This window comes from Entelurus aequoreus, linkage group LG16 (genome assembly GCF_033978785.1).
Source record: "Entelurus aequoreus isolate RoL-2023_Sb linkage group LG16, RoL_Eaeq_v1.1, whole genome shotgun sequence".
NCBI lineage: Eukaryota > Metazoa > Chordata > Actinopteri > Syngnathiformes > Syngnathidae > Entelurus > Entelurus aequoreus.
Window position 1 is genome coordinate 31,340,947 of NC_084746.1, and position 13,810 is coordinate 31,354,756.

A 13,810-nucleotide genomic window follows, 5' to 3' on the forward strand; every position below is an offset into this window, starting at 1 on the left:
AAATGAGATGTATACTGTGGCACAAGCATGAGATACAGTAAAACATTTTCTGTAAAATATATCAATACAGTTTTTATTATCATTTATCCAATCTAGTGACTGCATTTCATGATTACTATCAATATTTTAACATTCTTAATACGTAGCACTCGAATAAGCAAAAGTCTGATTGTAGAGTCTGGGTGTACATGTAGTGCCCGTTCTTTTGTCAAAATATGAGTTCGCATGCAGTATTTAACTCTTTAACTGCTATAAACTAACCTGCAAAACAGCAACACTCACATCCATCCATTCATTTTCTATACTGCTTGTCCCTCTCTGGGTTGCAGGGGTGCTGGAGCCTATACCAGCTGCATTGGGGCGGAAGGCGAGGTACACCCTGGACAAGTCCCTACCTCAATGTAACACGCTGTTAATGACATCGATTGGCTGCGTGTGAACTGCATCGGTGTGTCGACTGGGTAGTTACAGGTAATGTGTGGTGTTGGAGTTGTCCGACTGTTTTCGTGGCCGTGAAGGCATCACCGGCTGAGCACAGTGTGTGCATCTTTTGGCGCAAATGAAAGAGAGGCGGCCTCTGTCAATACAACATATGATTTGTTTTTCTTGGTGCTATTATGGCAGAAAATGTCAATTTTTGCTCGAAAGCGGTTTTGTTACTGACTTTATTTTTGTGTAGTGACGGCCGATAGTAATCGCAGTAATGCGCACCTGTCAAGTGAGGGGAAACCAAATGATTTATGATAATAGTTAAAAATGAAAGGTTATGTTATTTTTATTTACACCCATCCTGCATATTTATATTGAACTTGTCTGCACTTTTTTGTAAAAAAAATAAAAAGTCACACCGAATTATTAAGGGGGGCTTAAGAATATTATAGGGGGGGCTCCACCCACTGCGAGGCCACTGTGCTCGTTGAGATCTTCAAGGCAGCAGGTATTTTTCTGTACCCTTTCCTAAATTTGTTCCTCCAGACAATACTGTCTCTGAGGTATACAGACAACTCCCTGGACTTCATGCATGGTTTGTGCTCTGCCATGGGCTGTCGAGTGTGGGACCTTGTATATAAACAGGTGTGTACCTTTCCAAATCATGCCATTCTGAGTGTTAACTTCCAAATGGTGAACTCCAATTAAGCTGTAGGAACATCTCAAGGATGATCAGCTGAAACAGGATGCACCTGAGCTAACTTTTGAGCTTCATGGCAAAGGCTGTGAATACTTATGTACAGTGGTGTGCCTTCAGGGCCAGCAAGTCCTTCTCTGCTGGCCTAACAAAACCAGAAATCATGATCATAACTAAAGATAAAAGTAATTTAAAATTTACTTTCCCTAAATATGTAAGCGTATTCATATTCTCTTCATGTCATATTAAGCTCCTTCCAGTGCTGTTGTTTTTAGGTTAGAGTTGTTATCCAATTAGAATTCAGCTAGCTTATGTTGCAATACTGTACCAAATCTCCCCTGGGCCTTCAGAATCAACAATGCAGGCGTCACTGAACTGTAAGTGAACGGGCACATACAGATGATAGATAATTGCGATAGCCAATCAGATCACGAGTTGTTGTCAGTAAGGCCTTCTAGCTGGCCTCACGTTGAACGTGACATTTACACATCCTGTGATTGGATACTCACCGGGAGCATTAGCGGATGAATTTGAGAACACATACAGTTGATAGACAGTTGCGATAGCCAATCAGATCACAAGTTGTTGACAGTAGCCTATCCAAGTAGCCTGATGTTAATGAGACTGTGATTGGATACTCACTTGTCATTCCAAAGTGAGTGTCCAATCACAAGTTGCAATTTAGCAGGAAGTAGATAGTGTTGACCCACAAAGAAGGAGAACAAAACGTTGATTAGGTGGCAGATATAAATTTGCAAGACCATTTTCAAGAAAGATATTTAAAGAGAAACTACATCTTGTGACACGATGTCGGCGATGAAATGGGGAAATGCCTGCCATTTCCACTCTAATCAACCGACTACGAGGGGTTATACGGCATCGAATGGGTTCTACAAATTGTGAGTTCAAATATTTTATTTCTTCACATTTAATATGGTTTTTGCAATTTTAATATTGACAGTACCACATGAGATATTTTTTAATTGCTGATGCGGGTTTATTGATTTTAAATGTGCCAGAAAATAACCCGTTTTGTACACTGGTGAGGTGATTTAATGCCTAGTAGGGCGTAAATGTGTTTCTGTATAGTATGTGGTGACATAAATGATGGTATTTTGAGAGGTAATTATTGAAGTCGGACATCACTGAAGGCCTAGGTGGGAAACGCACAGCCCGCCACTGCTTATGTACATGTGATTTCCTAGTGTTTTATTGTTAATACATTTGCAAAAATCCATTAAAAAAAACTCTCTCATTGTCATTACGGGGTATTGTGTGTAGAATTTTAATAGATGTATTCCATTTTGGAATAAGACTGTAAAATAAAATGTGGAAAAAGTGAGGCACTGTAAATACTTTACAAATGCACTGTAGTTACGAATACCTGTGTTGGGATGAGGAACGCTGGAGCCAGGTGTGGTAGCAAGAGGCACTGGACCGTGGGAGCGAGGCAACTGTGGCGGTGGGGGTTGACTTGTGCTCGGGCTAAGGACTGCTGTAAAAAGATCCTCTACATCTTTTCCCTCTAGTTCTGTAACACAGCACATAAAGCCATGTCAGTACATATTGTACACGTTACATTCAAAGTCACAGGCACTATGGACAGCCGCATTTACAAACCTGGGATTTTGTAAAGTTTGCTGAGGATTGATTCTGGAAAAGAAATACGAATTTGTATTTTTTCCTGGTATGAGGTTTTACATTCTGAGTGTTAACTTTCCAAACGATGCCACACTCACCATCTGTAACCATCTTGTCCAACTCTGGACTGAGAATGCCATCCAAAGGTTCTTCTGGAAGGCTTCGAGGTGTCCTACGACCAGCCTGAGAATGAGGCGTCACTGAGGAACAGTCTGTCAGGGGGCCCATGTCCAGACCAGCTGTGCAAACATGGAAATAGAAAAACAATTCTAAAATGCTTCATGACATACATAATAAGTGCACTTTGTCGAGCTGAACATTCCATTTGTGTAAATTCTCTTGGAAAAGCAACACATTAAAGACAACAAAATAAACTCTTTCACTCTACAAAATATTTGTTAGTTGTGTTCAGCGAATACATTTAGTAGTTGAAATACGAAATTGGTCTGGGTATAATGTGGATACTTTCTCACTAAATGTTTTCATTGTATCCATTTTGACAGAAAACATTTTATGTAATACAGGAAATTTCATATGTTTTATGCTCATGCAACAAACATTCAATTGTTACTGGTGTGAATCTTTGGGCACCTCGCCATTCAATTCCAATTCTTGGGGTGAGGATTTGATTCATAATTGATACTCGATTCAACACAATTCTCGATTCAAACTGATTTTACATTGATACATTTCAAAATGTATTATTTGGTATAATAATAATAACACCTTAACAAAACAGCTTATAGGTTACAAAACCTATTTTTGGTTGCTGACGTATGACAAAAGCGCACCAAGAAAGTAAAATGTTTTTTTTAATTTGTCGAAAAAAATAGATTTTTAAAAATTAATCATTTACAATCGAGATGAATAAGAATCGCGATTCATATGTGATACAACATTTCTATTTAGCACCCCTAATTATCATATACCGTATTATAGTTTGTAAAAATAACAAGAAATACTTAAATATCTGCTTGTCACCCTGACTTATGATTTCAAAGGAAGTTATCCATCAATTTCTACGTACAATAATCAAATAACCAAATGCATAGGCAATTGTGCAATAACATAATCATACTTTTATATTTTTAAATTCACTGTTACAAGTGGCCCTCTGAGGGCAGTCGTGACTGCGATGTGGCCCTCGATGAAAACAAGTTTGACACCCCTGCCTTAGGGCCACAGTTGAACTAACCAACTGTTGGGAATTAAGGAAAGCAGCAAATACTGCAGTGGCACTTTCCGTTTGAGTCATGGAGTGGCAGGGAATAAACATTACAGCTCTTCAACAACTAACCGGCACTTTGGTAAAAAGGTGCTTCTAATTCAGCTATAGCTAATAACATGACATACTGTATACATAAGTTAAAGTACCACTAATTAGACTACACTAAGACTAAGAGTTTTTGTGGTATTACCCCAATGCATTTGAGTAGGTTCAAAAAGATTAAAAACACCACAATTATTTAGATTAGAGTATGAGGAAAACACTTTACAGGCAAAGTCAAACAGACATACAGTGTTAGAAGTGTTAAAAAGAAAGAAAACATTCAAGAAAAAGGATTAGCAGGTCATTGCACCCTTACCAAAAGGAGGAGGTGAGCTGTCTACCTGGAAGGGGCAAAAATCAAGACCTACAAGAACCCAAAACCAGATAACATGAGTGAGAAAAAAAAACTGAAACAACAAAATATGATTTGGACAATGCAAAACAGGAGGACAAAAGCGAATAATGGATATTTGATTTTGTAAAACAATTATTTTTCTATCTGACTTTGATCAATTTAAACTATTATACAAAATTGTCTTTTTAGTGTTATGATTTGACCATCGAATATTAAAAAAAATCCATCCTTTTGAAGAGACACCTCTGTAAAAAGGCAGGCTTCACTACACATTTTGAAATAAGCCTGGAGCTCTGCCAACTATCCGTCAGTCAGCTACAGACGTGAGAGCTGTAGCTTTGGTAATTTAGTTTTTAATCAGCGAATAGACTAACCTAGCATGATGTTGCTGTTAAAATGTGATGTAATGATTGTTTGCAGCACACATAGTGTCGCTATGCTAGTGTTGCTAACGTTTGTGTTCTCTGGTCATGGACAAACATAGTTTATTTGCACTAAACTGTCTGTTCCCAGTTGGGCTTATTTAAAGCACTTTTAATCGGTAGAAAATGGATGGATAGATTGATGGATAAATTTAAGACAATAGAATTGTTGAAAATAGTGTAATATGGAACATTTGATCAAAGACACCAACATATAGTATTTACAAATGTGGTACTAAAATCACAACATATATTTTATTTTTTTTAAATATTTAGTGCAACTATCGATATCATGCCAATGCAACATGGTGGCCTGCAGGGTCATGATATTTGTTTAAATATTAACAAAAAAGAAAATGTATATGGGGATTCTAATATCATACAAAGCTTGTCTGAACACTGAGGATTCCCTTTAACATCTGGGACTGGAAGCTCTAGCACCTACAAAGCGCCTATGGAATTAGAGACGCACCAGAGTCTCCGCTTGACTTTCCGAGCATTCCCAAGATGTCTGCATCAGTATTGAAAACATCAGCTAGATCAACTAATGGCTCCTCAGAAGTCTCTGTGAATGGGGGGAGAAAAAAAGAAATAAAAAAATAACAAATGTCACAAATTATAACTGATGACAATGATAAAAGGAGATGAGAGTGGGAAAACAATAGAATATAACAACAACAAAAAACCCTGGTACTTTGCGATACAGTGCTACCTCAACTTACGAGTATTTTGAGATACGAGCGGTCTCTCTGCTTTTTGTTATACTTAAAAATTATGAGCATAAATTTGAGTTACGAGCCTACCAACTGCTGGTGGGTTTAGTAAATATCAAATAAACCCAGCCCAAAAACATCTGGTCTACCTCGCTAGCAATAGCCTACAGCTATCTATGTTTTTCAACCATGGTGTGTGTAAACAACAGAAGAAGCATATCAATTATAGGGTACATTATTACTGCATTAAACTACAGTAGTTACTTGTAGTACATTCTATTGTATTCGGAGAGCTTGATTCATTCCTGTCATAAGAAAATGTAGGCGTCTATAACAGCATCAGAAAAAGGAGGACAATAAAACAGTTAAAATAGAACATAAAAATAGAGTATATGCAGTGATACAGAGGTCCTCAAACTTTTTCATTTTTGAAAACACTTAGCTTTCAAAGTACTACTATCATAACCAACATGAACATACAGTAGCATAGTAGGCCCAAGTATTCATTAAAAACAAGTCAGAGGTTTTATTTCTCAAGAATATTTCATATTTTTGGCCACTGTAACTGTACACACAATTTAAACAGTAATACTGTGTTTTATGTATTTAATTAAGTTATTCTTTGGCGTACCACTAGATAGAGCCTGCACGCATGCTCAATGTGAGGCAGCTAGTGATTTTGATAATACATAATGAATGGTAAATGGGTTATACTTGTATAGCGCTTTTCTACCTTCAAGGTATATTCACACGCTGATGGCAAAAGCTGCCATGCAAGACCCTAACCACGACCCATAAGGAGCAAGGGTGAAGTGTCTTGCTCCTGGCCCCACCTTTACAGAACGTAGGTGTCCCTGGTAACTGTGGCCTGGCAAATATGTCCTTAGCAAAAGACATGACTCAGAAGCCGGGGATCGAACCAGGAACCCTCAGGTTGCTGGCATGGCCGATCTAACAACTGAGCCATGCCGTCCCCAATATCTGTAATGTTTATTATACAATATTTCTCAGCTAAATGCTTGTTTTTATTTTTAATGGGAATTTTACATGTTAAAAGGGAGGTGTTTTGTGGGGGCAAAGCATGCATTGAATTGATTGATTTTTTTGAGTTAGTAGCTCTGTAGTGGAAGCAATTGAGCTCGTAAGTTGAAGTACCACTGTATATATGTGAGTGCTAAAAAAAAATGTAAGAAGTCGTCGTAGATCATCAATTATAAATAACTGAATAAGGGCAATCATTTAGAATTTTGAAATATAAATGGTAGCAACTAGCTGGGGGTGCAATTTAGGTGCAATTTAGATCAAAATTTGCTGCCTTTATGTTGCTTGTAGGAATTGAAACACGCATTAAGATGGTGACTTGTCCAGGGTGTACCCCGCCTTCCGCCCGATTGCAGTTGAGATAGGCTCCAGCACCCCCCGCGACCGCTTATCCCGCGAAAGGGATAAGCGGTAGAAAATGGATGGATGGATTAAGAAATCAGGGTTAAGTTTAGTTTGAAATGGTACTACAACTAGGGGCAGTATTGCATTACCATAGAAACAAAGAGTTGTATTGTAGTTAAGTGAGTGTGGGAGCAACATAATATAAAACAATGAATAAATCAAAATAGAGTAAAGACAGCCCAGCATCAACATTTTTGCAAGATGCCCAAGTATTTGAGTTAATTCGGATGTAAAATGACGATCACTGGTCGGCGGTGACATATACAGGAGTACTGTACGTACGTGCTACAACTGGTCTGTTAGGGTGGGATGCGGCAGGGGCACTGAGCAGAGGGTCTGACGATGAGTCCAGGAAGCCGGTGGTAAGGTGCTTCCTCTCAACTTGGCTTTGCCCTTCTTCGAGTAAGCCCGACTCCACCCCTTGTTGCCTGCTCTGCTTGCTTTTGTCCAGGAGGTCCTTTCCAAAAAACGCCTCCTGAGCATGACAAGGCAAAGCACTTTGTTGACAAGTTCTTCAAGATCCGTCACCCCCTGACATCATTATAGCACAGACACCTTCTCCATAGAGATCCTTCAAACATGCACTCAAAGACCATGAAAACATAAACCGACAGAAATAATGCAGATGACCTCACTTTTGTCAGCACCTATGTACCCACAAACCACTTATTCCCACAAGTCATCCACAAGACATGTAACTGTGGCAGTCCCAGCTGCATAGCAACACATTAAAAGCCCAATGTGTTACTGGTTCAATAATTAATGCAATGTGCTTGACTGAGTTGGACCTTTAGGTTTGACAGAGCACCGCCCTCTTCCGCTGTGGTGGGATAAAGAGCGGCACTGACAGCTGCCTGTGGCTTTCTACACATCACGTATCTGTGTTTTGGCCAACAGAAGGTGACAGTGAGATACTGTCTTGAGACAAGGAACGTTGAAGTCGTCTCCATTTAAGCCTTTTTTTTTCCTGGTCACTTCAAAACCCAGACACGGGGCCATTTAAAGGGTATGATACAAGAGCTCTTTCTGCCTTTATTGGGCGGCATGGCGCAGTGGGTTGAGCGGCCTTGCCAGAAACCTGAGGGTTGCAGGTTCGCTCCCCGCCTCTTACCATCCAAAAATCGCTGCCGTTGTGTCCTTGGGCAGGACACTTCACCCTTGCCCCCGGTGCCGCTCACACCGGAGAATGAATGATGAATGAATGAGTTGTAAAAATGAATGATGGGTTCTCACTTCTCTGTGAAGCGCTTTGAGTGTCTAGAAAAGCGCTATATAAATCTAATCCATTATTATTATTATTATTATTTATACAGTCGCGATCAAAAGTTTACATACACTTGTAAAGAACATAATGTCATGGCTGTCTTGAGTTTCCAATAATTTCTACAACTCTTATTTTTTTGTGATAGAGTGATTGGAGCACATACTTGTTTGTCACAAAAAACATTCATGAAATTTGGTTCTTTTATGAATTTATTATGGGTCTACTGAAAATGTGACCAAATCTGCTGGGTCAAAAGTATACTAATAGCAATGTTAATATTTAGTTACATGTCTCTTGGCAAATTTCACTGCAATAAGGCGCTTTTGGTAGCCATCCCCAAGCTTCTGGCAAGCTTCTGGTTGAATTTTTGACCACTCCTCTTGACAAAATTGGTGAAGTTCAGCTAAATTTGTTTGTTTTCTGACATGGACTTGTTTCTTCAGCATTGTCCACACGTTTAAGTCAGGACTTTGGGAAGGTCATTCTAAAACCTTAATTCTAGCCTGATTTTACCATTCCTTTACCACTTTTGACGTGTGTTTGGGGTCATTGTCCTGTTGGAACACCCAACTGCGCCCAAGACCCAACCTCCAGGCTGATGATTTTAAGTTGTCCTGAAGAATTTGGAGGTAATTCTCCTTTTTCATTGTCCCATTTAAAGCACCAGTTCCATTGGCAGAAAAACAAGCCCAGAGCATAATACTACCACCACCATGCTTGACGGTAGGAATGGTGTGCTGGGATTAAAGGCTTCACCTTTTCTCCTCTAAACATATTGCTGGGTATTGTGGCCAAACAGCTCAATTTTTGTTTCATCTGACCACAGAAATTTCTTCCAGAAGGTCTTATGTTTGTCCATGTGGTGTCAGATGAAACACCTTTAATCCCAGGAACACCAGCCCACTGTCAAGCATGGTGGTGGTAGTATTATGATCTGGGCCTGTTTTGCTGCCAATGGAACTGGTGCTTTAAATGGGACAATGAAAAAGGAGAATTACCTCCAAATTCTTCAGGACAACCTAAAATCATCAGCCTGAAGGTTGGGTCTTGGGCGCAGCTGGGTGTTCCAACAGGAAAATGACCCCAAACCATACTTGCCAACCCTCCCGAATTTTCCGGGTGACTCCCGAATTTCAGTGCCTCTCCCGAAAATCTCCCGGGACAACCATTCTCACGAATTTCTCACGATTTCCAGCCGGACTTAAGGCACGCCCCCTCCAGGTCCATGCGGACCTGAGTGAGGATAGCCTGTCGTCACGTCCGCTTTTCCTTCATATAAACAACGTGCCGGCCCAGTCACGTTATAACATCTACGGCTTTTGGCGAGTGCACAAGTGCACACACAACAAGAAGGAGACGGAGCAGAAGAACGAAGAAGACACAGTCATGGCGACGATGAGTGACAGAGAATAGAACGAGGATGGACAATTCAACCCTAAACTCACTCCTTTCCTGCAAATTAAATTTCACAGATGCTGCCTGTAATAGAGTGATCTAAGTTGTTTGTTGCCATCTCCTGGTGAATGTTGGATATAGTGTTCTGTGGTTACTTTTTGGTTGGCCAACAGTTTACGTTGTATTGCGCACCCTGACGGCAAGTGTGGGAGTCGGTTCTGAAGTATGAAGTAAAGAGACGTAACTTCATCACCTCGCCTGGTTATTGACTCCAACCCAGAATATTACACTGCCCATACCTATGCTCCTTCAAAGGCTGTGCTACTGGCTGCAAAGCATTGCACTTTCAATTACAACAATGAGTAGAGTGTTATGTGTGTATATGTGTAAATAAATGAACACTGAAATTCAAGTATTTCTTTTATTTATATGTATATATATATACATATATATATCTATACACTACCGTTCAAAAGTTTGGGGTCACATTGAAATGTCCTTATTTTTGAAGGAAACGCACTGTACTTTTCAATGAAGATAACTTTAAACTAGTCTTAACTTTAAAGAAATACACTCTATACATTGCTAATGTGGTAAATGACTATTCTAGCTGCAAATGTCTGGTTTTTGGTGCAATATCTACATAGGTGTATAGAGGCCCATTTCCAGCAACTATCACTCCAGTGTTCTAATGGTACAATGTGTTTGCTCATTGGCTCAGAAAGCTAATTGATGATTAGAAAACCCTTGTGCAATCATGTTCACACATCTGAAAACAGTTTAGCTTGTTACAGAAGCTACAAAACTGACCTTCCTTTGAGCAGATTGAGTTTCTGGAGCATCACATTTGTGGGGTCAATTAAACGCTCAAAATGGCCAGAAAAAGAGAACTTTAATCTGAAACTCGACAGTCTATTCTTGTTCTTAGAAATGAAGGCTATTCCACAAAATTGTTTGGGTGACCCCAAACTTTTGAACGGCAGTGCATATATAGTAAAATACATATATATATATATATATATATATATATATATATATATATATATATATATATATATATATATATATATATATATATATATATATATATATATATATATATATATATAGATCAAATTTATTGAAAGTCAAGTATTTATTTTATTTATATACTGTATATATATATATATATATATATATATATATATATATATATATATATATATATATATATATATATATATATATATATATATATATATATATATAAGAAATACTTGAATTTCAATGAATTCTAGCTATAAATATACTCCTCACCATTAACCCCCCCCCAATCTCCTGAATTTGGAGGTCTCAAGGTTGGCAAGTATGCCCCAAACACACGTCAAAAGTGGTAAAGGAATGGCTAAACCAGGCTAGAATTAAGGTTTTAGAATGGTCTTCCCTAAGTCCTGAAGAAACAAGTCCATGTCAGAAATCCAACAAATTTAGCTGAACTGCACTTGTCAAGAGGAGTGGTCAAAAATTCAACCAGAAGCTTGCCAGAAGCTTGTGGATGGCTACCAAAAGCGCCTTATTGCAGTGAAACTTGCCAAGGGACATGTAACCAAATATTAACATTGCTGTATGTATACTTTTGACCCAGCAGTTTTGGTCACATTTTCAGTAGACTAATAATAAATTCATAAAAGAGCCAAACTTCATGAATGTTTTTTGTGACCAACAAGTATGTGCTCCAATCACACTATCACAAAAAAATAAGAGTTGTAGAAATTATTGGAAACTCAAGACAGCCATGACATTATGTTCTTTACAAGTGTATGTAAACTTTTGATCGTGACTGTATAAAAAAAAACTTTGCAACTTTGCACTATGTGCTTCAAAGTTCTGAAAGTGTTTTTTCCAGGCAATGTATTTTAAATTAAACACCTTTCAGACAGGAGTGAATCTTAGGACACCGCAAGGCACAATTAAATAATATTTGCAATTGAATTAGCTTATGTGACAAAACAATTTAAATGCAGAGCATGAACTACGCTAATGCGGCGATTATCAAAGCAAAATAAGTGCTTGCCTTAACATGAATTAACAGTACTGTATTTTTCGGACTATAAGGCGCACTTAAAATCCTTTAATTTTCTCAAAAATCGACAGTGTGCCTTATAACCCAGTGCGCCTAATGTACGGAATAACTCTGGTTGTGCTTACCGACCTCGAAGCAATTTTATTTGGCACATGGTGTAATGATAAGTGTGACCAGTTAGTAGTCGCATATAAGAGACATGTGTTGACTGCAATATGACGCTAGTAAACAACACCAAAACTTTAAATGTTCCATAGAAAATAAAGAACATTACACACGGCACTCAAAAATCTGTCAAAATGTTTTAGTAGAACTTTGAAGCCGCACCGCTTGATGGATTGTCAGCCCATTACGACTACCGTAGTCAGAGATACAAGTATTATTATGGTGTGTGTATAAGGACTGCAAAATGGCACCCATTAGCAGATATAATATTTGCCGTTTTGTTTCACAATATTATGCAAAACCAACTTTTCTTACCTTCTGGTACCTGCTGATGTGTATTTGAGATCTGCATAAGTCCTGAAAATTTGCGTAGGTCCGCCACTGTAGTCCGTGTCGATGCCGTAATCGATAAGCTTCACCTTTTTCACTATCTTCTTGTTATGGGGCATTCACTCTCTGCTGTAGCCATTTCTAATATAAAGTAGCGTAAAGTTCTGAGTTATATCTCGCTACGGAAGCGCTAAAAACTACCAGTGTAGTGAGTTTACATAATTCACCCAAGGAACTTTAGTTACTAGAGAGTTTCGATCGGACAGTTTTTCACGAGACACATTTCCGGCGTTGTTATGCACTAGGGACGGCATGGCGAAGTTGGTAGAGTGGCTGTGCCAGCAATCGGAGTGTTGCTGGTTACTGGGGTTCAATTCCCACCTTCTACCTTCCTAGTCACGTCCGTTGTGTCCTTGGGCAAGACACTTCACCCTTTGCCTCTGATGGCTGCTGGTTAGCGCCTTGCATGGCAGCTCCCGCCATCAGTGTGTGAATGTGTGTGTGAATGGGTAAATGTGGAAATACTGTCAAAGCGCTTTGAGTACCTTGAAGGTAGAAAAGCGCTATACAAGTATAACCCATTTATCATTTATCATTTAGTGAGCCACGGATGAGAAGATGCTGCTCCGTTATTGATTTAAGTAAAGTCTGAATGTCATTAAAACAGTTAGCTCCATCTTTTGACACTTCTTTAACTCCCGTCCTTGCACGCTACACCGCTACAACAAAGATGACGGGGAGAAGACGCTATCAAAGGTGAGCCAAGTAAATAAGACTCGCCCACAAAACGGCGCATCCTAAAGCGACTGTCAGAAAGTGACTTGAAGATGATCTGTAAAACATAATCTATGCAACATTTTGACCAAAGAACCACCATTACATGTTATGTAGACCACAAGGTAGTGTTTTAAATTTAAAAAAAAAATCATAATTTGACCCCTTTAATGCGCCTTATAATCCAGTGCACCCTTTGTATGAAAAAAGACCTGAATAGACCCGCTCATCGGCAGTGCGCTTTATAATGCGGTGCCCCCTATGGTCCAGACAATACGGTACTAATGGACTCTCTTTACCTGTAGGTAAGTGGGAAAGGCTTCTTCCAGTTTGGTTTTCTTCTTCCGGTAGCGCTTTTTGATTTTTTCGGCAACCTCTGCTCCAGGAGGCGTCTCATCTATAGGTGTGTTAGGGAGCGTCTCGTTCCACGCCCCACCTAAAAACGAAAACATTCATTACAACAGTTAATTGAAAGCACTTTTACCTAACAAGTATGTAAGCATATAATACAAAGCTGCACACACCCTCATCTTTTCCAAGGTGACATTCTGACACTGAGCCAGATGAATCCTTCCTGCACAGGGTTCGTTTAGCCTTGCCTGGGCCTTGACCTGGGCGGCTTCTCTGGCGGACCATGAACCCACCAATGCCTTGAAAAGATACAGATCATCTTCCGTGGTCAACATTTAGATATGCGGTTAATGCATTAATAATGCTGGCTCTGAAGTGCATCACTCTAGTCATTGTTGTCAGCTGAGAAATGCTACATAGAGCCCTCTGTCCATCAGAGATGTCAGTGCTTTGCTACAGACATCGTATCAGGCTTGTTCTGCCACATTTTACGCCT

General features: G+C 39.2%; 1 protein-coding gene across 8 annotated transcripts in view; it reads right to left on the reverse strand.

The window, feature by feature from the left end:
• Window positions 1-13,810, reverse strand: part of kmt2cb (lysine (K)-specific methyltransferase 2Cb) — a 187,808-nt gene that overhangs the window by 36,329 nt on the left and 137,669 nt on the right. For 5 of the 8 annotated variants that reach the window (XM_062022643.1, XM_062022642.1, XM_062022639.1 and 2 more), the window contains 8 exons: window positions 13,488-13,613; window positions 13,263-13,399; window positions 7,256-7,448; window positions 5,287-5,379; window positions 4,354-4,401; window positions 2,866-3,006; window positions 2,747-2,779; window positions 2,511-2,657 (listed from right to left, as the gene is read on the reverse strand). In XM_062022643.1, the coding sequence (XP_061878627.1) occupies window positions 2,511-2,657; window positions 2,747-2,779; window positions 2,866-3,006; window positions 4,354-4,401; window positions 5,287-5,379; window positions 7,256-7,448; window positions 13,263-13,399; window positions 13,488-13,613 (918 nt within the window). The remainder of the gene's footprint in view (window positions 1-2,510; window positions 2,658-2,746; window positions 2,780-2,865; window positions 3,007-4,353; window positions 4,402-5,286; window positions 5,380-7,255; window positions 7,449-13,262; window positions 13,400-13,487; window positions 13,614-13,810) is intronic. The other 3 variants (XM_062022641.1, XM_062022640.1, XM_062022645.1) reach the window with 3 other exon arrangements.